Below are 27,540 nucleotides of genomic sequence, written 5' to 3' on the forward strand. Positions count from 1 at the left end.
GGTACATTAGAAATATTGCAGTTGATTAAATGACATTTTGCATAGGAAAAAGGTTCACATTTTTGCATCTAGCCGTAACATAGCTATAAACTGAATTTTAACCTGTTTTAAGGCCAATGGCTTACCTTTGCTATGAGAGTGGGTTCCTAACCACACCTGAGACTGCAGATGCTGTAGTATCACCTCTGAAGCAGATACAGAGATGCGTCTCTATGTTGAGAAGCAAGTCTTTAAGTCAAGTTCCAACTAAGCTATAGCAAATTTAAAACCAGTGTTTTAAGACAGTGCGTTTCTTTGTCTGCAGAGAGGAGCTTCAACCCCAGCTGTGAGGGCTTCAAAGGCATAGAGCCACAGCTCAAACTAGAGCTAGAAATAAGATGCTAGCTTCAACACCCACTAGGTTTTATGATTCAAAGTTTTCCAGCACTGGTTTTATGAATGTACACATTTTAATAAATTAGAAGTCATCAGTAACACTAATATGCAATTTTAAGTATAGCTACACTCTAAAGTATTATTTAGATGAAGTAGATGTTTTAGCACTTGTGAATTATTTACATTTGTCAGAGGCTTTCCTTTCCAAAGGACTACAAATATACCTCCTGTAGTTTTGTAAGGTGCTGAAAGTAGCATTTGCCTTTATTAGCATGTCAGGTAGAACTGTTCCTGTGATCAATCAAGGCCTCTGAGATATTTATACAATATACTGAGGAATGACTTCACAACCTAGCCAAGTACAGTGTTCATTGCAAAAAAGGCCAGTGCTACTATATGGAGAGACAGCATTATTCCCCAGATGATGTTCAGAAATAAGCAAAACACTTTAAGCACACAGCTTGGCATTTGAAGGGAGAACTTAGAGCAAGACTGAAGCTTTTGCTACTCTTTAAAGGTGGCAAGGTGGATGAGAACAAGCTCCTAACAACAGAGACACTGCATCCAGGGGAAGCTCGGTTCATGCTGGGAAAAAGCATAGATTTTACAATATTGGTTTTTTCTTAAAAAAAGATCTCTATGATATATTTTTAAATAGTATGCCCTAGATTAATCCACAAACCCACCTATCTTATCCCTGATCCACAGATATGCAGTTCTGCCATTCTTTCTCTCCTGAGTTTGGAGTCTAAAGAGAGGATCTAGATGTGGGCAAGAGACACAAAAGGAAAACTACCTGCTGGTCCATTGTCTACAGGGGGTATTGAGCCAGTAGGAGGAATCGAAAAGTATCTTAAGAACAGGCTTCTTGGGGGCTGTCAGTTCCACGTTTTAGGCATGGGGTTTATTTCCTCTGAAATGAAACTCTACATTTAAGAGTTTGCCCTTTTATTTTTAATGAAAAAGCTAAGTGAAAAATTTACAGCCTTACTGACAGAAAAAGTCTTAAAAAACCTCTTAAGATTTTCTTAGTGAAGTAACTTTACTTTGTCTTAGTTATTTGACGAACAAAGCATTATAATTTATTTGGTTTTATTTATATGTTTCCTCTCCTTCAGAAATAAAACTGAAAAAGGACAAAAATGTAGAGAATGGGGTGAAATCAGGATGAAAAACTAAATCAAACTTGAGACAGCTCGATGTTTCCTGAGAGTCCTTTGTATGTACTTATTACACCTCCCATTTCCTTCCTTCCTCCTCTGGGCTTGAAGCAATACTCCATTTCACCAGCCTGGATGAGAAGCAATACAATGTTTGCTATCTGGCCAGTCTGGAATTACTGTGAATTAAGCTGCTCTGTGCAAGAGACATTAAAGAGCCTCTCTTGTTCCATGCTGGGGTTTACATTTTGTCTACAGCTATGAAGCTTTTTCAGTCATTTTAACAAGGGCAGTACAATGTCTTTGGAGGGATTTTATGCTTACCCTTAACTTACTGCAACTTAAAGCATAATAGAGAGCTATGGAGTAAATATAATGCTGTAATTAACTGGAGTGGCTCTGCTGATGTTATTAACCATAAGCGTGTAACTCAAGTGGCTTCTGAATAGCCACAAAGCCCCAGGAGTGAAATACAGCTCTGTATTCACTTCATAGCCATCTATTATTATTAAAATATGTTGGATTTTCCAGTTAATGTTGAAATTTTTAAAGTAAGGCATCGCTATGAGATGTTGGAAAATGCTCTTCTAGATGGTACATGATTGGGAGAGCCAGCAAAAAATGTAATACATTGGTACTAAACATTAGTTTTGTTTTATTTTGTCACAGCAAAGACATGCTTGTTACCCATTTTTTCCCAATGCAATATTCTTTTCCATTGTAAATCTTCATTCTGAGCATTTTATGTACATCTAACACAACTATAGCCTGCATTAGGGAGGAGTGGAAAACACAGTTCGAAGCCATTTTGGCTCTCCCTGCTCTGTGGTACAGAGCCCAGCTTATGAGAGTTGTTGTAGCTTTATTAAGGTCAATGTTCCAGCAACTGGTAGAGCATCTCATGCTCCTGTGGTTTTGAACTGAACACACTCATGATTTCCCTCTCATCTGCTTTCCCTTGCATACTAAACATATTTCAAAAATTGTATGCTTAAAATTTCACCTTTCAATTCACATGGAAGCACTTAAAAGTTTTTATTTTTAAGGTGCTTATACCATCTCTGGCCCCTGGGAAAGTAAAACAGGAACCCTGGCTGGGAGAGCAAAGCTTTAGCAAGTATCAATCCTTATGCTTTTAGCACAGAATTGGAATTTCCTGTTTTGTTTTTTTTTATTCTGCTTTCCTTATTTCATGCAATATAACTCTAGTTCCATTTTTAGAAATTGAAGCTATTTCAGGACAAATTATTAAAAACATGGAATTAGTCACAACAGGGACCTAATCACTCCAAGGAATCCAATAAACTGGGCAAGGTGGACCTCACCGTTTTCCTTTGCAGTTCCTCTGGACAAATGTCTCAAATAGAGCCAAGTATCCACAAGTCTCTGTCAAGCCACTGTAGCTGCGTGGAAAGAACTGGGTGATGAGATGAAAACAGTCAGTAGAAGTGTGAATCCTGTTGCTGATGGGTTGGGGGTGGAGATGGGATTGTGGAGCATTGTTTAAATTTGGGACACAATCAGATCTAGGACTGGGGTTTGAGACTAAAGCAGCCAGAGCTTATTATGGGACTCTGCAAGGCATTTGGGGTTAGATGAAGGCTGCTGCTGCTGTTACTGAAAAAGAGCTGATGTTTGTTTGAGGCTATATTAAAATTAGTACTAGAACTAGTTAGTGTAAAGTTCTCAGAGAGTAAGAACTGAAAAGATGGTCATGTTGCTAAATGCCAGTAAGACCCACAGGGCCAGCAAAAGCATATTATTGAAGGTGACAGATGGATATAGTTTGTTGAGGTACAGTAACATCTGGGGCAAAGATGAGGGAATTAGATGAGCATGACCTGAATTTAACATGCCTGTGGATTTGACTGGACTAGAGGAGTTAGGACAAGAATTGCCCCAAGGGGTGCAAAGCTAGGAGCTAAGGGGGATGATAGAACCATTGGGGCAGGGGATCCATCACACCACCCCAACGGGACAAGCAGGGCACACACAGCGATGGTAGCCAGGTTCAGCCAAGGGTCCAGATCAGACAAGTTCATGGCAGTGAGGCAAGGCCAAGACAAAGCTGGGAAGTCATTTAGTTAGCTGGTCAGGATTATGATCATGCCTGATTAGGGTAATCAGGTTCAGACACAGCCCAGTCATTGCTGGACAGGTTCAAAGTCAAGCTGGGAAGTTCTTTTGTGTGTTGAGGTCTGAATCAACAGGGTCCACGGCCAGACATAACCATGGCTATGGCTGAGCTGGGGTCTAAAACTTCTATGATATTGTTCATTGGGTAGGGTCTGACGGTCCCCAGCTGAGCTGAAATGGGGCTCCTGGGCCATGGGCAGGATGGGGAGAGGCCACAGGTGAGGCCTATTAGTGCCATTAAAGCCTATTAGTGCCCTCAAGGCCCTACCGTAGGTGATGACGGGTAAGTTAACAGGAGTCCCTGAGCTACCTTTAAGGTTGAGAATTGGGACTGAGGCTCAAGACCTAGACTGGGGAGACAGCTTTAAACTGTGTCAGACAAACTTCACAGAATTAGGATATGGGTCTGACAGCAGTAGCATGGTTAGGTCTATGGAAGCTTTCACTCAAGTGTAGTTAAGGCTAAGTTCCACTCATGGGATAGGTAAGTGGTATAGTAAAAGGCACGGTTTACTGCTGGATCGGTCAAGACTAGGATAAGAGCTGTGGCTGGCTGAGTGAATGAGTTGTGTTTGGTTTCAGGATAAGAATAGATTGTTTTGCAGTGACTCTTTATGGGGCTGACACATTTTTTTGCCAACTTGGAATGAAAATCCAGGTATTGGTTGAGCTTACTGAGACACCTGTCCTGTTTTTGGCTGGGATAGAGTTAACTTTCTTCTGGGTAACTGGCATGGTACTGTGTTTTGAATTTAGGATGAGTATAATAATAATGTTTTAGTGTAAACACTGCTTAGCAACAAGTCAAGGACTTAGCTTCTTATGCTGCCCTGCCAGCAAGAGGGCTTGGGGTGTACAAGAAGCTGGGAGGGGACACAGTCAGGGCAGCTGACCCAAACTGACCAAAGGGATACCCCATACCATGGGATGTCATGCTGAACAATAAAACTGGCAGGAGTTGGCCAGGGGGTGGCAGCCAGCTGCTCAGGGACTGGCTGGATGTCAGCAGGTGGTGAGCAATTGCATTGTACGTCACTTGTTTTGTATATCCTTTATAATTTATTTTTCCTTCCTGTTCTGTCCTATTATACATAAATGTCTTTATGTCAACCCACAAGTTTTACCTTTATTCTGATTCTTTCCCACATCCCACTGCAGGGTGTGGAGTGAGCAAGCTGCTGTGTGCTGTTTAACTGCCTGCTGGGTTAAACCATAGCAATGGCAAAAAAATCCTGAAAATGGTTTTTGGTGGGTTTTTTTCTGAGTGTGAACAGGAATAACTTGCAGATAACTGAAAACATGGATGACAGTCTTGGCTAAATTTATTCCTTCAGAAAAACAAACGATTTTGTGTGTATGTCAGTTGTTAATTTACCATGGACAAATACTGAATGTGGATCCCTCTTCTGAAGAGGTTTTGGTTGTAATTGAAATTGTTGAATTTTAGGTCTTACTAATAGTATGTTTGAATCTGAAACGAAAGCATCTGAGTTTTAACAGTTCTAGTGATCTGTTGACCTAGATGGAAAATTGGCCAGTCTTTTGCAGGACTTTTCTTAGGTCCACCACTTTGGGCACACCATCATAGTAAAGCTGCCTGGGCACAGCTACTAACCTTATCCTTGAAAGTAATTTTACTGGTAACATTTTGAAAGTCAGCAAGGGCAAGCAGCAAAGCCTGCACTAATACTGTGGCAGTGGGTTAACTGAAAGTATGAGAGCCCTATATAGCCAGTGAAGAACCTTTGAGTCTTCTGTCACAACAAGAAAAATTGATCAAATTATGCAAAGCCTTCCATTTTTAAAAAACATGGTTTAAAGCAAATAATGTACTGTCCAGTAGGGAAGGAAGGAGTAGCTCCTCAGACTAATCTAGCTTTCCTATGGGGGCATCATGAAAATCCAATTTGTTCATTTTTTACTGTAATAGATATTATAGAAACAGGACAACTGTATTACAGGACTGTTACAGGATTAATAGTGCAAAAATGCATTATTATAAACTGGGGTTCAGTATGTTAATTCATGTTAATAAAATAATCTCTCCTTCTTCCAGCACATGCTCACATTTGACAGCCTTTAAGCTGCCAAATCATTCCTTCTCCTTTCAGTAGCATCCCGATGCTGCTACTGGTGACATCCACAGAAAAAAAGTATAAGACTTCTGCAGCCCTCTGTCTCCAACATCAAATTTCTATTGCTGTCAAAAAAAGAATATCTCTGTGGCTATCACTGACACCTTGACAGCAAGAAGGAAAAAAAAAATATTGATGCACATGAATACAAATGCAAAATCAAACAACCTGAGAATAGATGTTTTTATTAACAGAAAGTAATTCCTTTGAAAAAGTGTGTTGTGCATACTGAGCAAGGTACGGAGTTTGTAGAACAATTTTGCAGTGATGGCCAAGACAGACTAGGATAAATGTTGCTTTCCTTTTGATTCTCCTGGACCTCTTTCTCTAGGTTCTGTTCCATATTCTAACGGAGGTATGAATACCAAAAATGGTCATTTTGGATGTATATATGTTATTGAATGAAACTTTAATTTATGGTAAATGGATTAAGCTTTACTTTAAAACCTAGCATAACTCTTTTCAGCTTTCACTAAAGATACTGCTGAAGTATCCTTTTCCCTGCAGTGGAGCCTACCATTTCTCATTTGACTGCCTTTCCCAGCATAAGTTTTTATTTGCAGATATGATTCCTTGACCTTTAAACTTGTTTTGTTTAATTTGGGCATGGAGGTCAGTTTGGTTTCAGTAGGCACAGTATCTGAACATTAGACACTTTGGATAGCATTGTTTTAAGTGTCACGTTATGGCTGTATGGTGAATCTCCAGTTCCTTTTGCTATATTCCTTCATTTAGCCAGAATGTATGTATATCTATGCAATAGCATGTGCATACAACAATATTCTGCAGTATGCAAGAATAAAGGCAAGCAGTAATGGTACCACTATTGAAAATGGAAAAGTTGGAAAAGCAGTATATTTACAATCCTGGTTTTTGACAGACCTGTATTGCAAAGAAAGGCATTGTAGGAATCTGATCAAGACCTTTTTGAAATCAATGGGAATTTTCCCATAAGCTTATTTGACTCTAGGTCATTCATTAGATTATGAATGAGCTTGCTGATGAAATTATGTAATATCAATGATTCTGCCATTAACTGCAGAAATAGTAGAGGTTAAGAAGGTGTTTTGAAAGGTTATGCCATTGTTAGCACTATTGATTTTTAGCAAGTAGCCTAACCGCTGTCCTCTTCCCAGATATGAAAACACTATGTTTAGTCTCTGCTCCTCTAAGTAAATGACAACAACTAAAGTTGTTACATGCCAGAAATAAACACAGAAATAAAATAAACAATTGAGCATAACTGGAAGACATTAACTACCCCAGTGTGGAGCCAAGCCCCATACCTGGTCTGATTCCAAGACCACTTCATGCACCAAGGATGGAAAACTTGGGGATTGTTGACGTTTTATCACCTTCAAATCCCCATGCAACACAAAGTTGACCTAACAAGTTTGTGCTAATGCATTATGAAAATCCAGAGTGCCCAGTTATTCACAGAATAGTTTGTTTACTTGTGGTAACTGGACTTGGCTTCTGTTTAACAGCCTTCAAGAAGAGAACTAGGACAAGGATTAAATATGAGGCTCACTTGAAAATGGTGATTTAAGAAATCTTTTCTAAAAGGAACATTGTGCTGCTTGTGAAATGTGTCTGATTTTCATCTTTGCCAGCTACCAGAATCAGGCACTTATTCACAAAGGCATCAACAGCCAGGTCTACTCTGCCCCAGTTCCTCTCCCTTAGTAAGCTTTTCATGTAGACATCCACCAGCATTTCACCTATGTACATGTCTGTAGCTGTCAGGCAGTGTGAACTGAAATCCCAGGAAGCCCTAGGATTGGGTAGCTGGCAGTGCTGAGCTAATAGCCAGCCATGACTTCTGTAGAGCTTATACCCTCCAGAGCTGGGTACAACTGTAGAAGAGTGGTCAAAAGCAAGAAAAGGGTTAATCTGGGATTAGTCAGTCTCAGACCAGATGGCAATCTAGGACTGTCAAGAACATGAGTTTTTGCATCAGGTTGGGTAAGTGAAAGGGAGAGAGAAAAAGAGGGAAAAAAAATATCTCTTAAGTGGAGGGTTTTTTTAATTCTTAGGGGCACTTAGCTACAGCCAGAGAAAAGCCAGTCTTTTCAAACATGAATACCTACACTGAGTCAACAGCAGGTTAATTCAAACATGTAATTTATACTTCAGGACCCCAATCGGAGTGATAGAAATGTTTAAATAAGCAAATGTAACCTACTCAGCAAAGCCCCTTCTCTTTCTCCCATATTGTAGCATTTCTTACATTAGATTTTTCAGTGTGAGTTCTACAGATTGCTAAATCAAAACACCAAAATATTCTGTGAAATTTTCAGGTAATTAATAGATACTGTTTTCTAGTCAGATCCCTGCAGACACCACTGGTTTACTACTTGCTATCCTCCATGAAGAACTTTGTGTTTGGGAAATGTTGAGATGGTTTTCTAACAAAACACAAATAGGTAATTAAAAAAAAATAACTCATCACAATAATTATTTTTGTTTGTTATTTGCTGATGATTCAAAACCTCAAACACTATGCACACAAATATGAAGGTACTTGCTTGCTTTCATTTTTACTTGGAAGAATGGCTACTGTACTTACCTCTAATACAGCATGGAAATCACTCCTGTGAGAATACTTGGAGCAATCATTTTCATCCATCTATAAACTGGATTTCATTGGCAACCTGTAACTACAGGGTAATGCTGTTGGGTTCACGGATAAGGATATAGGTTTACACTGCAGCAGCTGTAAACTGGAGTGCTTCAGTGTACACTGTTCTCTAGGTGCATAATTTCTCAGCTACCTTGGGCAGGGTAATTTTATTCTCCCTGGATACTAAGAGCTATATTTCAGGTTAGACTCTATGTCAGTGAGGGAGGGATCTAGCACTTACATTATTATATTTATATGCAGATTACTCCACCTTGACTAGACTGAGTGAAATTCAATTAAAAGCTGCTTACCTGTTAGCTCCTTCCTGACAGCAAATAGCAAGGAAGGACAGAAATGGCATTTTCTTCGAGTTCTGTCTTGTTACTTGCCTGTCATGTGCAATAGGTCTGCTCAAGTTGTTTTATGATTTGCTGTTGTAGAGAAGCAGCAAACCATCAGCATAACAGGAATAAGGAGGGAATTTTGATTCAGGCACTTAAGTCTGAGTTAAATGTCTGCTGAAACAGCAGGCTTGCCTAGGGATATGGGGAAGATTGCCAGACTCTGGTATATGCTAGGAAGACCTATATGCATAATGACAACACCCTGGGCAGTGCTGGGTCACACAGCACCTTCCCAGATTCTCTGGCAAGTAGCTGTAGCCAGCACCACATCCTCCGAGACAAGATACCATCTGCCTGGCTTCTTGTCTGCTCCCAGGATATTGCTCATCTGTGGAGGAGAAGGTAGATAATAAACCTTCAGCTCCTCTGGCCATTGAGACTGGGATACCTAGGCATTTGGTAGGCAAGCGGAAAGCTAGAAGTCTTTAGCTTCCTTTTTCACACCAAGCAGTCCCCAAAAGGTCTGACAGATGGCAACCCCAAGATTTCAAGCACTAGTCAGAGAATCAAGAACTTAATTTTTTTTCCTCACTGACTTCCCCAGGTGAATAAGGATTTGCGCTCTTCATTACAAGATGCAAGGGCAGAGATAAGCAACGTATCCTGATGTATAGAATTAAATTGCCAGTAAAAATCACTTGGTAGGTAACAACACAGAACAAGTCTGAAAACTGTACTGCTTTTAAGAGAGAGGCAGAGGAGAGAATAACTTAAAATATGTATATATGAACATTCTGAAAGACAGATATTGCAGGCAGAATTATCTTTAGATGGAACGTTTTCAAATTTTGCATGTCCTCTGAGAGTGTCTGTGTTACCAGGGTTTTCATGAAAAAGTAAACCACATTCATTTTGCATTCGCATCTTTGCTTTTTATTCCAGTAGAAACTCTCTACCATTTTAGATGTAAAAAAACCCAAGGGCTTGCACAGAAGCTAAGAAATGTAAAAATTAAAATTGTCACGGTGATGCAGCCCTAAACCTCTACAAAGTGTTACTCTCATCCCAGGACCAAATTCAGATGAGGTGTTGTAATTGAATGACTCCCATTTCTACGCTTACAAACCACAGTGCTTCAAGAGCATCTTTTTTTTATTATTATGTTACTATAAACCATTTTACATGCATTAAAGACTTCCCTCAGTCATGCCCACTCACTTTAGTATTTAGCTGCTTGGACTGAAAAATGTAAAAAGCCTATCCACGTGACAGACTTGGTTCATTCCTGGTTTTTCTCATCTTCTCATAAAATATACGATTTCAGGTGAGTTTAGCAAAACTTATGGAGAGACCATTTTTATTTGCACTTAATAAGCATTTCTATTTCAACCCACTGTTTGCCTGATCTTCCCCCTCTATACTGTGCCATGGCAGAGCTGCTGTTGTAGACAAGAAAGTTCTTGGCATAAACATGCCCAGTAATACAAACAGTAACCATGGGTACCAAAGCCTCCCACTAGCATTCTTCTAAAAGTCAAATGCCTGTGGTTACCTTTCAGGTACTCACAGACTCTGTCTCTCGTGATAGTATCTCTTCAGCCAGCGAGTCACTGCCTGACAATTTATTAGTAGTTCAAAGTACACAAACATGACTAAATGCATGCTGGTCTCAAGTGTGTGGACTGAGGTGGCAGATGCTACACTTATATAAGTACATATTATTAATGAAGCTGCGTTGTACTGTCTTGTGCAATGTATCCCATTAAGGGGATATACAAGAAAGGTAACGCAAGGACTAGGCAGGCTCAAGGTTCATGCTATTTGATTCAGGGGCAAAATTTTTATGCCGCACCTCCCCGAGGAATCTTTGCAATGTGGTTCAGGTTATATTGCAGCATTTGGCTTGAAGTGTCCCAAACCACTCTCTTGCTGTGTGAATATGTTTTCTCTGATTCCATACAAGAGTTATGGGAAGAAAACCATGCCAAACACCAAATCTTTTCCAGGCATTTCTCTGTACAGCATAGCGTCACACGCAACAACAAAAACTAAATCTCAGTTTTGCAACAGTAATGGCTTAAAAGGGCTGGTTTCTGTGAGTATTTGCTGTTCAGGTTGAGTAAAATTTTTTTTTTCTCCTGCAAGATCACATTTGACTTGAAAGATGCCTTCATGTAGGGCCATCCTTTTCTTCAACTACAATGGTTTATCATTTTATCTCCTCTTAATCTGTCCCATCCAGTGCCAAGTCACCTGGCTTGGATTCATTACAGCAATTCCTAAGGAGATAAGGCTGTAATACAAATAACAGTGCATTCTGTATATCCTAATTGTCAGCCTGGATACCTGTATTAACCAGTACTAGAGAAGTGGAATTCATAACACATTTGCCAGGGGGCCTGTTTTCCTGAAAAAGCTAATTTTAATATCTTCTAATAATTTGTATGTGGACTTGCAAAAAGCTGGCATTTTGCAGCTTGTTAATGCAGTTTAGCACTAAGAAAATGTCTCTATTTGACATTTCTAAAACCTGCATTTAACCAGTACAATAATTAGTTAACATTCATTGTATTTGTGTTTCTGTGGGGTTATTTGAACTGATACTATGTAGAATGGTTGGTGTGTTTATACATATCGTTTTAAAGGTTGCCAGGGAAACCTAGAACATTCTTTTTTGAAGAAAATAATTCAAATTAATTGTGCCAGCCATAATTTTAAACAGTTTTTTCAAGTTTTCTTATTTATGCTAAGAGAATATAGCCTTTAATATTTATTATTATGTTCCTAACATTTACTTTAGGTAAAAAAAAACAAGAGCAAGTCCCCTTCTACATGATGCACTTGAAGGACCACAGCTCTAGTAGTTTGAATATGTTAATCATTTGAGCATCTGTTTTATAGAGGTTTCTTGTAATGTCATGACACCAAGTACTAAACTGATTTTAGTCAGTTAGACTTTAGTTAAGTACTGAACTGACCTCTGATCACTAGATTACTCGATAGAAAAGATGATGGATAGCTATCCTTCACTTTTCCTTGGGAAGAGTCTGCCCTACGCTCCCAGCTGCATACTACAAGTACAGGGATGCACATCCCCTGCAGTTCAGTCATAAACTGACCTTCAAAAATTAAAAGGAAAAAAAAAAAAAAAGCTCTGTTTTAGGGCAGTATCTGGAACATTTCAGAAAAGTGGTTAGGCCTTTGCCTCAGACCTGGACAATGTTTATATGCCCCCATCAAAACTGTGATTCTGAAACCTCTGTGACAGCTGAAAGGTCAAATGACTCTTCCTTGCCTTGCCTTCCCTCCAGCTCTGCCTGCCTGTGTGCACATGGTGGGCAGGCCCTGGCCAGCAGCAAAGCCTCGTGGAGCCACTCGCTCCCTCCAACCCTTGGGACAGGGAAAGATGTGAGAGCAAAAACAAGAAAAATTGTGGGTTGAGGTAAAGGCAGTTTAGTAAACAAAGGAAAGAGAAAGAAAAAATTTAAACCAAACAAGTGGTCTGAAGGCAATCACTGCGCAGTAGCTGCCTCCAAAAAACCACTCCCTTGGTTTTTATTGCTGAGCAATGTCATATGGTGCGGGATATCCCTTTGGTCAGCTGGTGTCAGCTGTCAAGCTGTGTCCCCTGCCAACCCCTCACCCAACCCTAGCCTGCTCACTGGGAGGAAAGAACAGGAAAAAGAGAAACCCTTGATGCTGTGCAAGCACTGCTCAGCAACAGCCAGAACTGGTGCATTGTCAACGCTGTTCTGCTCACAGATCCAAAGCACAATGCCATATGGGCTGCTCTAAAGAAAATTAACTCTACCCCAGCCAGAGCCCGTACAGCATCCTGCAAATTATCTCACATACACAGAAAGGCAACTCTGTGCCAGTCCAAAACTACCTCAAAAGGGCTTAAAAGCTGAGCAGGTACCACAGGCAAGTCGGGGTGTGGAGGCTCCATCTCAGCCTGTTAAAGGTCCGGAACAGGCTTGCTCAAACGCGTACTCCCCAAGCAGACCTCCCATCCACCAGCAGGATCAGTCCCAAAGTCACCTCTCATTGCTGCCCCATAGGAGGAATGGGGAGAGTAGCGAAACTCTCCCACTGCCCTTCTGCATGTAGTTATGGTATTCAGGAAAAGGAAGATTTGGGCTCACATTTTGGGGGAATCCACGCCCCCTTTTTGGAAAGCACCCACAGAACAAGAACTGCAGGACTGCGAAACACCATGCAGAAAACCCACCCTTCCTCCATCACATGCAGCAGAGGAGGCTGTGAGTGAAGATCAAGAGGTGCACATGCTCAGCTGAGGCACGGGAGCCGGGTTCCTGAACCTCTGTTTTCTCTTCAGTGGAGAACAAATATAAGCAGAACACAGCAATCATCGAGATACTAAGCTACATACCTCCTCTGATCACTAGATTATTCAATAGGAAAGGTGATGGATAGCTATCCTTCACTTTTCCTTGGGAAGAGTCTGCTCTACGCTCCCAGCTGCATACTACAAGCACAGGGACGCACATCCCCTGCAGCCTGAGCAGTCACTGGAGCTATGATTTCAGGCAACTGCTCTAGCTCACAGCAGTTCCCCATTCAGCAAGCTTGAGATTTTGGACTCTGCTATCAGATGTCTAACTCTACAGGCACCAGCCAAAGAAGTTCAGTCCATGATCTGCAAGAGACCTAGATCCCTCCTGAGCAGCACCTGGATGCCAGGCAGGATATACCCAGGCACCCACAATGGCATGGCACACCTGTGTTCAGGCAACCAGGAAATCTGAGCTGAACTTCAGTAGTGATATAGCCCAATCGATCCAAGATTGTGATCTCTCTTACTTGCCTGTATCACTTCCAAAACTGAACTCTCTTCTGTGCATTCCCTTAGGGTTTTTGGACAATGATGTTATCTGTTGTTAGATTTAAACTATTTTAAAATTATTTCTGCTCTACCGACTTGAGTTTTGCTTAATCAGGGCCACAGCGGATCTGGCTAAGCCTCCCCCCAACCCAAACCCTGCTATTTATAATGGTATCTACAGACAGACGTTACCAGAAAACAAAATGAACAGTACAATGCACTTGCAAACCACCTGTAAGAGAATGACCTTGTGATTACAAAGGCCCCTGGAATCCAGTCACACTGCCATATGCACTGCACATACCTTTAGTCACCATTTCAGGAAACAAGCTGGTTTCTGAAAGAGAGCATCCCTTAATAATCACCTTGGTAACCATTTATTCAAAAAATAGCTTTAAGCCATGGATTGGGATAATCAGGATGATAAAAAGTAGGATCCTTTCATTGTATTAAGTAGCCCATAAAATATGATACTGACCTCTTTCAAGAGCAGTAATGATATAAAGGTGGATTTTTCTCTCCACAGGCCTGAAAGGTGTCTGGACTTTCAAACTAGTGAATGACTGACCCCCTTCAGATGTCTACAGTCAGCACAGAGTTGCATGCTCCCAGTTTTCTTCCTTTTCTTCTAGCAAAACTTTTTTTTTTACATTCAGTTGCTGTTCTACCCCCTGTTTGTTAGTTGTATCCACCTGTTTTCTCTCATTCATGCATCCTTTGGACTGGGACCAACTTTACAATTGTGAATCATGAATGAGGACGTCTTCTATGGTAGGAGCTCTCAAACATATCTGCAAAACCAAATAACTACACAAATAATGACAAAAATAAGTAACTACAAAACCAGATAACTGCAATAATGTTTAACTAATAAGGAATTGCTTCTGAATATTTTGAGCCAAATGATGCCACTTACAGTTTCTCATGAAGAGTAATGTGACGCATGAGTATGGCAGGGCCTTTGGAATGTAGTAATTGATTAAACAAAATGTCAGGCAATATTTAACTGGTTCATGTAAAGTACTGCAGTCAGAGGAGAGCTATTTAATATAATAGCTATTTATGTCCTTATTGTTGTTTCACTCTTGAAACAGAAGAAAAGAGAGAGAATAAAGATCAGATGAAATTACTTTTCTGTTTTTAACCATCTGTACTTCAGCTATTGACTTAGCCACCTTTTATTCCTGGCAAGTAAAATTTACCCTAGCAATAATCCCCTTAAATGCTGTGAAGTAAACAAACTTTCAAATGGAGTGTCTTACAATTTACCTAATAATTTCATAACTCTTGGAAATTTCAAGACTTTTGAAACAGAAACTTTCAGACATCCAATTCATCATAAATTAATAATAATTTATTGCAACAGAACCCATCAAGATTAATTCAGTTGACATTAATGTAAATGTCATCCATATTTCTGTAGGTGCTCCATTACAATTTGTCTGCAGTTAAATATCAGTAAATCATCACTTAAAATGAATCCTACCCTCGATTTTTCTCCCCAGTATATCTTCTGGCCATACATAATGTAACTTGAATCTTAAGCTGAATGGGTACCACTGCTCTGTCTGTGCCACTAAACTGCACTATCACAGACACAATTAAGGGTCTTGTATCTGGTTGGTCTGGAATAAATATCATAAATGGAAAAAGTTACAGAGCATAGCAAGATAAATGAAATTCCACATTCTCCTTAATTTAAAAGAGGTGAAAGTGTCCTAAATTGCATAGAAAAAAACCCACCTTTTTGCAGAAGAGCAATGTTGCTGTAGCATTGACCAGAGAATGAAGAAAATCCTGTGAAGGAAAAAAGCTTTGGCCCTATAATTAGACACAGGGATTTAAAAAACGGCATAGCTGTATTTTAAAGCAAAAATGATGAAAAAGGCTTTGTGTAATCTTTTTGGGCAAGGGGGAGATTTTATTAACATAAATCACCCAAAAGGTGCCAACTGTCCTCAGAGTCTGAACCCACGGTAAGTTTCAGACAAATCTTGTACTTCTGAGTGTTTTATGCCACTAGTTACAAGTAACACGTGTGTAGTTCTGAAGGACGCATGGAGACAGCCAGCAAAAGAGGTGTGCAATCTCAGTGCTGCATCTTACACAGACCAGAACCAGACTAAAGAGACTGAACTAGTTCCCTGCTACAGGCAAGGAAGAACTTGTAGAAGGTCACTTTTCAGGTGCATGTTGGGAAATTTGTCACCAGAAGGGTCAGGAAGGAATGCAGTAAATTCAGACACACAAAATATGCATTCACTGTATGTATAATATTCATATGCAATAAACTTTTGTATTTGTAATACATACTGCCTTAGGGGGAGTTGGGGAAATAGTTTTGAAAAGAATGAAATTGTTCTTTTAAAGGACAAAAAGATTATACATGAATGATAAAGACCATAGAGACTGTAGAGGAATGAAGGCAGGTTAATTAACATTGATAATATAGAGCTGTGGGCTGGCTTCAGGGGCGGTGGGTTGGCTGATGTGGATAAGGTGCAGCTGTGGCTGGTTCTGTTAAGAGGTTGAGCAGCCAAGGAAGAAACAGAGAGAAGAGAGAGCGAGTGTGCTCTGGATGAGGAGAGACTAGGAGAAGACAGCAGAGGGACTGGCATGAAGAGTATGTTGTATGCAATGGTAAAAGATGTTGTTGCAGCTTGATATTTTGAGAGTGCTGTGACAAGAGATGACAGAAATCAGTTACCTGTTTATATCCTGGTGCTCCAGAGAGATAATTCAGCAGTATATATTTAACCATTTAACCAAAATTCTCTATAGTTATAGTAACTACCTTCTCATTCTCCTAAAATTTGCATCTTTGCATTTGTGCCCTTTATTTCCAGTATTTCCACACTGACAGAAAAATCAATTATCGCTGTGGACATTCAACTATTTATTAGTGATCTTTGGTTTTGTTTTTTTTTTTTTAAATAATATTTGGGGCTGTGTTTGTAAAGAAAAATTAAAACTTGATTGTAGGATCTATGAATTTAAAGGAATTTGGGCAGGACTAGGTTGATTAAGAGAACGTGACCATCTTTAAAATTTGTAGGAATTATTTGGTGAGATAATCCTAACTCTTGCTGCAAACACTGGAGTCTCTAGTGGTCAAAGGGTAAAAGTTAAAATCATCTCAGTGTTTGTTTCCAGGATTTACAGATCAGTACTATTTTCCATGAGTAAAATAAGATCTGTTTCTAAGTGGGGCTCGAGCAACCAGAGGTAGAGAGGCCAAGAGAACTGATCTCTATAGCTTTGATAGCTACATACATCACTGGTGTTTAGCAAGTATTTTACTAGCAACAGAGATCTTGGTTAGGTGTCTTTGGGTTTTAATTCCTATTGAGCTGTATAAAAATTTAATAAGTACCATACTCCAAAGAAACCAAAACACTGGATGCAGGAATTCAGTTTCCAGCTTTATATTTTCTCAGCAAGAAGCCATCGTTCTTTTTTCCAAACAGTTGAAACAAGAAAATCAGCAAAATATTCAGAGAATGGAAATATTTGAGGTAGAGAAGAAGGAAATAATTTACATATATGCGTTTCCCAGATCTGAAAACTTTTTTCTTTCTCAATTCTGCTCACATTCACATTTCTTCCCCACTTACTAACTGTAAACTTTGTTCAATTCTGTCAGAGCTAACAGGAAAATGATAGTACATCGCCCAGCAGATCCAAACAGCAGGAAGACAACTTTGCCAAAAAATAAGTAAATAAATAAATTACTTTTTAAAGCACTGACAAGTAACATCAATAGAAGTTTTATTATTGATGTGTCCATGCTCTAAACAGCAGACAGCGAAAGACCAGATGACTAGCCTGCTCAGTAAATAGGAAACCACTCAGCTTCACTCTTTGTTCAAAAGCTGCTGCTAACCTGAATTAATTTGTAATTCTAATAGTGGGACAGTTGAAACTCAAAAATTTGTGTTGGCATTTCAAACTCTGGGCTATTCCAAGGGTGGATGCTTAGATAAATGCACACAAAATAAGTGTGCATTTATGCAGTCCTACTGCGATCCCTGGCCACATCTTCATTGCAAAATATTTCTTGTTGTGGTTTCTGAATACTAAGTGCTACTACTGCAACGATCCATAAATGTTGCTGGACAGGATGATACAGATCTAAGGTCCAGTGGATAAAGAGGGTGATGGCATCCAGGATGCCCATCATCCAGGACACCAGAGTACAGTCAAGATCCATTTATTATCTGTTTCTTCCACATAATATATCTCATGTATTCCACATGGGAGAGTAATAGCAGGATGGAAGAACATCACATCAGGACTATGGGGAATTGTTATACTTATTCTGCTGTCTGGCAGAATGGGATGGGAGCCATGTGCAGTGGCACAGCTGCATGCTAAAAGACAGGTTTAGCTCCTATTTCCCTAAGCAAATTCATCCCTTTGAACAATATACTGAATATGCTAAAGCATCAATAAGGCCGTTACAGTATTTGTTTCAAATGAATGTTTGCAAAGTAGAGCTCTCTGTAACTACACCAAACTTGGAGGTGTAAGTGAACAAAAATGTAGGGTTTGACCCAAGACTGTTGAATTTCCAAATCTGCCAAACTGTTTTTCAAATTTAATTATTATTCTTGCAGCTTTTGCTCTTTCTGTTAAGCTACACTTTTTGAAAAGTTTCATAGAACAATAGCAATTTCTAATATTAAACTAAGTGGATTGTTTTTTTTTCTTTTTTTATGTCTTTAGATCTTGTCCAAACATATGTGCAGCAATGAATCTGGATATACAACCAAAAGGTAAAATTCTTTCAGTACTGAAAAAGGAAGTACTATAGCATGTCTTTTTACCATACTTATTACTCAGTGATAGTTTGTAACATGCAAAGTGTGACAGATCAGAACACTGTAAGATCCTAAAAGTTAAAATGAATTGTAAGAAAAAAGGAAAAGAAATTGATATCCACTAAGTGGAAAATGTAAACCCACTATTGAAGAAAGCAAAAAGGTGTTTACTTACAGACTTCCCAAAAAAATGTTGGCTTCCTGATGTTATACACTGCAAAAAGCCATCAATAAAAGCCATCTTCTTGTTAGGGACTGAAAACATTATGTTGGCTGATGACTTCCAGAAAGCAACTGAGGCAAGCTTCCTTTTACCTTTGCTACCAGTCATGAAGGACTCTCCTCTTTTTGCTGTTTGCTGTTCCAAAACAATGGGACAACGACACAGGATTTCTAAATCTGATTCCATGACAGATTATGGTCAGTAGTAAGCATGTGTTTCAATCACATTGACTTCAAAAGTAAAACACTTCTACTTAGACAGTGGAAAATGATACCATATTTCACAACTGTAGCTGAGCTAAGAGTCATTTAACGCAAAGCATAAAAAATTATCTATCTAAATAGGGACACAACTAGACAAATTTATTTGGGATACCATATGTTTATTATGTTATGTGAAATTTGCTTAAGTGCATGCAATATCCATATAATATAGAAGATTTAGATTTAGGGCTAGAAAAAGCCGTTCTGGAAAAATAACACCCAGCAGTCTATCATCTGATTGCAAATCTTTTATTCTCTGTGGATAGCTGGCCATATCACAAAAGCTCACCATAACTGGCATTTATTCACATGCCTTTTTCACAGTCTCTGAAGCAAAGCCTGCCTAGCATTTTGCTTTGTCCTGGAATTAAACTATGCAATTAAGACAAGTAGAAGCTTCCTGAACCCCTCTAGAGGCCAGGCAAAGATGCCCATCTCCTTAACAGGGCAAGGTTTTACACTGTACATTTGGACCAGACAGAGAAAGTGACTCTGAAACCTCCCATACAGGCTCTTCCTTGAAGCTTTTCCAGCCTTATTTTCTTCTGCTGAAGTGATTAGGAGACACTCTGTCAGGATCACAAGGTTTATTAAAATACAACCCACAAGACTATTGCTTTTTGTCACTGGCTGAAACACCACAAACAGTGACTAAAAAACCACTGTGTGTTCACAGACTCACAGAAGTCAATGAGAACAGATTTAACTTCTGCTTTCTCATTTAAAGAAGGGCTATGTTTCTGACATTGGGTTTTCACATACAAATTGCTAACCTGTCATGCTTTTGAACAGACTTTTTTTTTAGGTCACTATGAAAAGCAGGCAAGGTTGCTGCAAAATGCACACCATTTTATTCTCTTGCAAATTAAAGAGAAATTAATTTCTTCCCTTTTCTCCTTTGACATCAGACATTCTCTGTCAAGTGGCAGAAACACACCCACGCATATGCCATAGAAATATAACACTTGACTATTGTTATAATTTATATACTCCATTTATTAATTTCATAAAGGATGTAGCAAAGCAACAAAAAATTTCAGACTGAATAAAACATGATCGGTCCCTATAGCTTGAGGAGACTCTGACTCCTGCCAGCTCTAAGTCTTTAGCCTGCAGGGAAAAAATATTGATGCCAGAAGGTCCAGCTGATTGCAACTACCTGGCACAAAGATCCTGTCCTCTTCCATCCCTGTACAACAGCCAGTGTACCAGAAGCCAGGAAATTTGAAGATGTCCCTGCTCATTGCAGGGGCATTGGACTAGATGACCTTTAAAGGTCCCTTCCAACCCAAACTGTTCTATGATTCTGTAATAAACTGGATGTTTCAGGGTGATATATATAGTAAACAGCAGAAATAACCTCCCCCCAAGTGCTGAGCCTCTTCAATAGCCTTCCACCACCCAGATGGCACGCAGCACATCTCATTCTGAAGGCCTGATATGTACCATGGAACTGACAAGTGAAATATTCATCTTCGCTACCAAAATGTCATCTTTAAATAACAGGAGGAGTGGTTTCTAGCTGGTTCACACTCCTCAGCTAACACAGAGCAAATATTTGGGCATTCACCTTATGTAAAAGGAATGCCTGCAGGAGAGCAGCACCCGTGTCTCTCCCTTCATCCCACTGTGCAAAGGAGGTGTTAGAAGAAAAGGAGGGGGAGGGCTGCAGTTCCTCTGAATTCTGGTGAATCCTGTGTAACAGAATATGTTCTAAACCAACCTGGACATCAAACTATAAATGAATGTTGGATAGCAATAAATCACCCCAAAGGCTTGTGTCAAATGGTCCCCTTTTAGCATTAAGCCATGAAATGCCTGGCTAATAGCTTAGGTGTTTACCACTGTTATTCACTTCTTACTGTTGAGGATAGAACAACCATTTATTTATTAACAGAAGTTGCAATTTAAGACACTGGCTGCCTTGTATCATTATTATATTGGTACCACCTAGTTATCCTCACCTGTATCAGTTTTCCTTGGTAATGTCATTGATTTAACTGGGTTCACTTCTGATTTGCACTGGCCTAACTGAACAGAATATCAGACAACTAGTTTGCACGAATAATTCTCCCTCCTCACCGCTGGCAAATGACCCTCTGAGCAGACATAAAAGTACTATGTATATTGAATAAATGAACACTCAATGCCATCTGCTGGGGTATACAAAACTCTGCATATCAGGCTCATGCAGTATTCAGACCTTAAAAGAACAATGGTGACAACTATAAAGAGGCTGTTTAGGTAAAGACTGGGGTTTTTTCAAAACACAGCTGGAAGGCAGGGCTCTGGGATGCTACCCATCCTTCACACACTTCAACACGGGGTACAACACCTCGGCAAGACGTGGGTCTAGTTTTAAGTCTCTCTCCTTGGCATAAAACAGTTTCAGTCCACAGTTCTTCCTTCCTCCTAAGCATTAGAGCATGCTGCAATTGTATATTATAGGTTAAACTTAATAGAAACACCTTCATGCTCTGCTTTTGAAATCAGGTTATTATGTAGCCACAGATGCAAGCTCTGTGAGGCTGCAGGCAGCCTAAGCAAGGATTGCTTCAGCAGTCCTTCCACCACTCCTTCAGCAAGGACACATACTGGACAAGGACATACCACGGTGGTTTTACATTAAGCAGTCACTGCATTAAATGTGTAAATCAGATTAAGGGCAGAACTTCTCAAGTGAACTCACTCTCCTATTCCCCAGCTCTTTGGCCCTGTAGCTCATGCTGTCCGGGCTATACCATGAGCCAACTTCCATAGCCAGGCAGCTACTACCTAGAGTAGTTTATAGCCCAATAGCTGGAGCATTCTCAGTTTGGGAGAGAAGAATTTGGAGCTTCTTAAGCCGAAACCAGGATACCAATTGCCTGGGTAAGTGCTGTGCTACTACTACATAACATAAATCAGCACAACTCATTTTCCAGTTCAGTCGTGAAAGCAGGAGGTCAGATTTTCTTCTGTCACTAAAAGAACAAGATGTTTCTATTCAGAAGAGAGGTTTCCAGACCAGGATCCCAAAGCTCTCCAGGGTGAGCCCTTACAGTTCTGCACCAAGCAGCAAAACTCAGAAGAGAGAGAGGAGTTCAAGCACATCCCTCTCTGGGTATTTTCTGTGGGAGGGCTTAGACTTGCTAGTGGTTGTGAATCCCATTTCCACACAGCTACTTCCTCATGCATTGCACAGGTCAACAAATTCATGGGTGGATTTGCTTCATCTCCGTTGTTTTAGTATCTGTAAAATACTGTGTAGTTGGCAGATTTTTATTCCTTTATATAAGATGTTATTGCATCATTTTCTACAGAATGACACCTGCTGACATTTTTTCTTCATTTCATACAGAAAACAGAAGAATTGTTCTCACTAATACCTACCGTTTTGTAAGTATCACACTGTTCCTCTTAAAATTTTACTTTTCTTTCACTTCCTGAGATCTGTTAATATCATCTTGGCTATAACACTGGTAACAGAAAATGCAATCCTCACTGGTTTTTAGTGCAAAATAAAGCATGAGAATTCTGAATTATATATGAGAACTTTTAATTTATTTTAGTGGGAGGTTAGAGAAGTGACTCGCTCGCTAATCAATTCTCCATTTATGGTCTGAATCTGAAATACACCTTTATCACAAGATTATGTGTAAATAACAGAAGTCAAGCTGAACAAGTATATGAGTCATAAACTTCAAGGTTTCATATGTAATGATGAAAAAAAAAGATGAAAAGCTACAGTACACATTTCAATGTCTTCCCATTTGTATCTGAAAGCTGGGTTTAAATTTCAGCTCAGGTGTGTAAGAAAAGACTGCAAATACCTTACAAGCCAGAGAAAGATGAAAAGAAAGCACAGGTCTATTGCCTAATAAGCAAGTGGAACAAGTAAAGAAGGACTAAAGAAGGTTGATGCAATCAATACTTTGGCTGCTTCAGGTTTCATAGAAAGGTTAATTACAATCAGATGCAATATGGGATTAATACCAAGTAGAAGGCAGTAATAGTGCAGAGCGGAACAGGGAAAGAACAGCCAGGAGAATATTTACTTATGATAAAGCACTTAAGGAAGTATTTGAAGTAATTTCTGAGACATTAATTGATTATCTTTGTGGACTTTCCAAGGAGTCCTGAGTTTCTATAGCAATGGAAAAGAACAGTGGTAACCTAAATTTCTTACAAGAAAGCAAGCAAATCCTTGACCAAAGGGTTCATATTACATAGCCAGAGACACCATTAAACAAAGTCAGTCTGAAAGCATCTTTTGGAAATAATAAGTCTGATTATGTAAAAAATTGCTAATGTGAACATGAACGTCTCATCAAGTCCTCAACCCAAAGCAATTTCCTTCTCAGAAGAAATACAACTGTAGCAGGGAGAAATAAAACATTATATGTGACATGCCTTGATTTTTGTTAGGTCTTTGACATTTCACAGAAGATGGTCTCACAAGTAGAAATCTGGAAACCTGGTCTAGATGAAAACGTGTGAAGTGTTTGCACAAGTGATTGAAAAAATACCCACCCTCAGCCTAGCTGACAACAATCTGCTACTGAACTGGAGAGCATTAGGAGGCAGAAGAGCCTTCAAACGCATGTATTATGTAGGGGTCTGTCTACGGTGTGGTGGGTTTTCTTATGTACTTTTATAAAAAGGCAAACCTCACCCTGAAATGTACTATCAAGAACACCTGAAGGTCTGCTTGATGTTGTAATACAGACATGTACAACCTGGAGAGAGTTCACAGGAAAGTAACAGTGGGGATACAAGGTTCAAAATCTTCTAAGTTGGTTGACAATTCAGGAAAGCTTTAAAGAATTGTACCTGTTTAGTGAGAAGGTTAAAATGAAATATAATTATAGGCATTAAGCATAATAAAGGTTGAAATAAAGTGGGTCATAATCAATTTTTTTTAGTGTCCTTGGAGGGTAAAACAAATTGATTTAATTTGTAGCACTCAAAAAGCACAAACTGAAAGGACAGTTAACTAGTGGAAGATGACATCTCTGGAAGCTATTGATTCACCATTACTTGTGAGTTCAAGAAGAGATTAAAACAAACATCAGGGAAGATGCAAGTGCGTGGATGCATCTGTACTGTCTCTGGTAGCAAAATACAACTTACAAAGACACTGGGTACCCCCAGTTGAGTTCACTCAGCACTAATCTCAGCTCTGCACTATTTGTACAAGTCTCCTCCTGAAGGAAGCCAGCAGTTAGGTTCTAGCATGTGGGGTTGAGCAAGACTCCAGAAAATAATCTTGAACAAGCCTAGCACAAGTGTATAGATACATCCAGAGACATCCTGAGTCACTCTCAGCACCACATTTCTGTGGACTCCGCTATTCAATACATACTTGTTATTGTGTTCACTTGGACTGCACATTTGCTAGCACAAATTCCCAAAAACAGTGCATGTTCTTATTTTAAAGCATAACATTTGTGATGAGCTAGTTAATATGTTCTTGCAAGTAACATATGCAAACAGTCAGTACAATACAAACACCACATGGAAAATACTATAATGCAAGGCACAATTTCAAATGTCTGCAATGATCATAAAAGTAAACACTCATCATATTTTCAAGAGTGGTGACAGGCCAAATTCAGAGATAACTAAACTGGCTCTCAAATGGCTATTTTATGAATCTAAATAAAAAATTTAATCCCCAAAACTTCTGTTCAACTACTTTCCAACCCTTCGATTTCCATCAGAAAATTTCCTATGCACCAAATGTCTGGTTCTGGTAATCAAGTATTAATCTTGAACTTAAAATTTATTTGTATTATTTGTGTATCTCCTCTTCTATCCAGAACAAAGATCTGACAATGAAGGGCAAGAGTGACTTACAATCTTCCTCCAAGGTATCTGAGGAGGAAGAAGGTGACTATGAGACTGTGAGTTCTTCCACTCTGGAGGCCATCCATGCTTTGAGAATCCTTCCAGCCAAACCTCAACAAGAATCCGAATATGCAGGTAACTCTTGCTGTCTGCAGAAAGAAAGTGAGCAAACCTAGAGGTAAACAGGAACAGTACAGACAGGGTTTTCAGTCTGGATATTTTTTAAAATGAAATGGTTTGACTAAAAAATAAAATAGTAGGCAGGAACAAGAGAAGAGCTTTGTCTGCACCTTCATATTCAACAGTTACCCTTATTTCCATTAGATTACATTATTATTAATAATTACATGCTGCTTTTGTAATTTCAACATTACCTTCATGGGAGAAATTCTATGACCCTATTCCACCTGGAATGTGCAAAAAACTGACTGCTCAAATCCACAACAGTTTCAGAAAAGCCTAGTGCTATTTAAGGCTAGAAATCTTTAAGCTGGAAAACTTACTAAAGAACACATGAAACTTTCCTCCAGATGATAATTGCAGATCAAGAAAGGTAGTACTGTTTTTAAAGGCATTCTCTGCCAGTTTCAATAGCTGTAACAAGCTTTGAGCTTATTTCTCAGGCATTCTTAACCTTGCAAGATAGCTGCATTAATCAAGTTTTGGTTTACTAAAGCCATTCTAAGTCACATTTAATGCCCAAACATACATAGCCAATTAATATCCCATTTACAGAAGTGAAATATCATTCTAGCTATCCATTGCCCTAAGCCATTATAAACACTCTATGGAGGTTTTAAATCATTTAAAAACTGGGGGGAAATCCTAAACAAGGAAGAAAGGAAACCAGAAACCAAAAATGTCAGAAAATACAGGATCAATACAGGTATGAAAGCTTGCTCCAGTTCACAGAGGCGGCACAGATTTTTCTACTGATTTTTGTGCGAGTTAGTTTGATGTCTAAATAGATGGCTTTTAATGTGACTAAACTTAGCAGTGTGTGAGCAGATCACAATCAGTCTGAACGTCCAGATATTCTACATTATGTTCCAAAGACTCATTTGTGCATTTTATTTGGAAACCTGAAGTAAATTCCAAAGACTTGTTTGATCTTGGTAAAGACTTCCAGTTAGCAGTCAGAATTTTTGGTTGTTTATGTAAGACTGTCCTGAAATAGCAAAAAGACACCATTTTGTGTGTGTGATTTCAGAGAAAAAAAAACATTAAACAAAAAGCTGCTTTTTGCCTGTGTGTTATGCCCGGTAACTATAATGTGGCAGGATACAAGATTGAAGAAAGTTCTGAACATTTATTTCAGAAAGGCAAAACTCAATGCTAACATCCAATTTTGTCATCTTTCATAGACAAATAACAATGTCCTTGAGACATAAAATTAATGACTCGAAAACACATGCTAGTGTACAAGCTGTGCATTTGTTTTAGATGGCCATGGGTGCAGCATTTATTAGAAGCTGAAGTAAAATTAAAAAGCTCTCTAGAGACTAAGCCACCACACCCCTTGCCAAACCAGACCACCACAACAGCAAGGGAAGAACAAAGGTTCAAACGAAAAATTCAGTAATCTATTCACAGTTTAGGTCAAATTTCTTCCTTAACTCTGTACCAGCTTATGAAGGCTTTTCTTTTTTAACCACAGTGAGGAAGTTAACCATAAAGCTATTACCAGGGTCATGCTTATGCCCTCAATACAGCTACTAAAATAATGGTTGAGTTCTGAAAAGGAAAAAATTAAAATGCTACAAAAAATGGCAAGATCTGACCTGAAAAGCATATTTTGAACATTAAACCCACTTCTCCTTAAAACACAGCATTGCTGAATTACTCAGGCTTGATTTTTCTTCCTCTTTTACAGATAAACATTGTTTAAGGCCTTTAGGCACCGCTTCCCCAACGAATAGCCAGGACACATCTCAGCCCCCTCAATACTTGGCTGTAAGTAAAGATCTAAAACCTTATACACAAACAGGTTTCTCCTTTTCTGTAATATCATTTAAAGTTAAGTGCAGTCTATTTAAAGTCCTAGCCACACAACATTTGACTGTATGAGGTCACACAAGGTCCTGTGAGCTGTTCCTGTTTCACTTTCCACCAGTGTTCTTGCCACTTGCTTTCACTTATTGACTGCTCAGATCTACCAAGAATTAGAGGAATCCCAGTCAGGAGCAGCACCATTTCTACTACACATAATTTCAAGGATGATGACTAAAACACATCTTTATTTTGTTTTATTAACAGAAACACACGCCTGTTCTGGAGGGGAGGAGCATGTCAAGTGTTAGAGGTATAATAAAAATAAGACGACCTGTTTCTGCAATCAGAAATAGAAATTGTTGCTTCCATATTTAGCTTTTGTAAGCCAAGATTGCAGATGATAGACTAGACATGGTTTTCAGAACAGCAGCTGCCTTCCAAAATAATCATACTGCAAATTTTGCAATACTGTTTCAATTCTCTAACATCAAAGTAATTATTTACAAAAGGAAACATATTTTATCTCATGAGGTCTCTGTTCCTCAAGGGGCAGAAAAAAAAGCCATTCAGTTTAAAAACAGGGTTTTCCTTTTCCCTACAATTATAAGGAGGGGGATGGGGAAGCCTGTGTCTCCTGAATTGTTCCACCAATAGGCTGCAAGATCCCTGCTATGCTTTGCTTCTCCTTCTCAGAATCTTGTGCTTTTTGGCTCCTTAACCTTCTCAGGCATTTTTTATTAATATATTGTAAAGCATAGTCTAATAACTATTTTTAAATAGTAATAACAATTTTA

The 27,540-nt window shown here is 39.2% G+C and overlaps 1 protein-coding gene across 1 annotated transcript in view; it reads left to right on the top strand.

Moving 5' to 3' along the window:
• Positions 1-19,192: 19,192 nt before the first annotated feature.
• CLNK (cytokine dependent hematopoietic cell linker) overlaps positions 19,193-27,540 on the top strand; it is a 37,175-nt gene continuing 28,827 nt past the window's right edge. The window contains exons 1-4 of the mRNA XM_037384746.1: positions 19,193-22,303; positions 24,727-24,889; positions 26,628-26,707; positions 27,011-27,056. Coding sequence (XP_037240643.1) covers positions 22,097-22,303; positions 24,727-24,889; positions 26,628-26,707; positions 27,011-27,056 — 496 coding nt within the window. The 5' untranslated portion in view covers positions 19,193-22,096. The remainder of the gene's footprint in view (positions 22,304-24,726; positions 24,890-26,627; positions 26,708-27,010; positions 27,057-27,540) is intronic.

Source organism: Falco rusticolus, chromosome 1, assembly GCF_015220075.1.
Source record: "Falco rusticolus isolate bFalRus1 chromosome 1, bFalRus1.pri, whole genome shotgun sequence".
Lineage (NCBI taxonomy): Eukaryota > Metazoa > Chordata > Aves > Falconiformes > Falconidae > Falco > Falco rusticolus.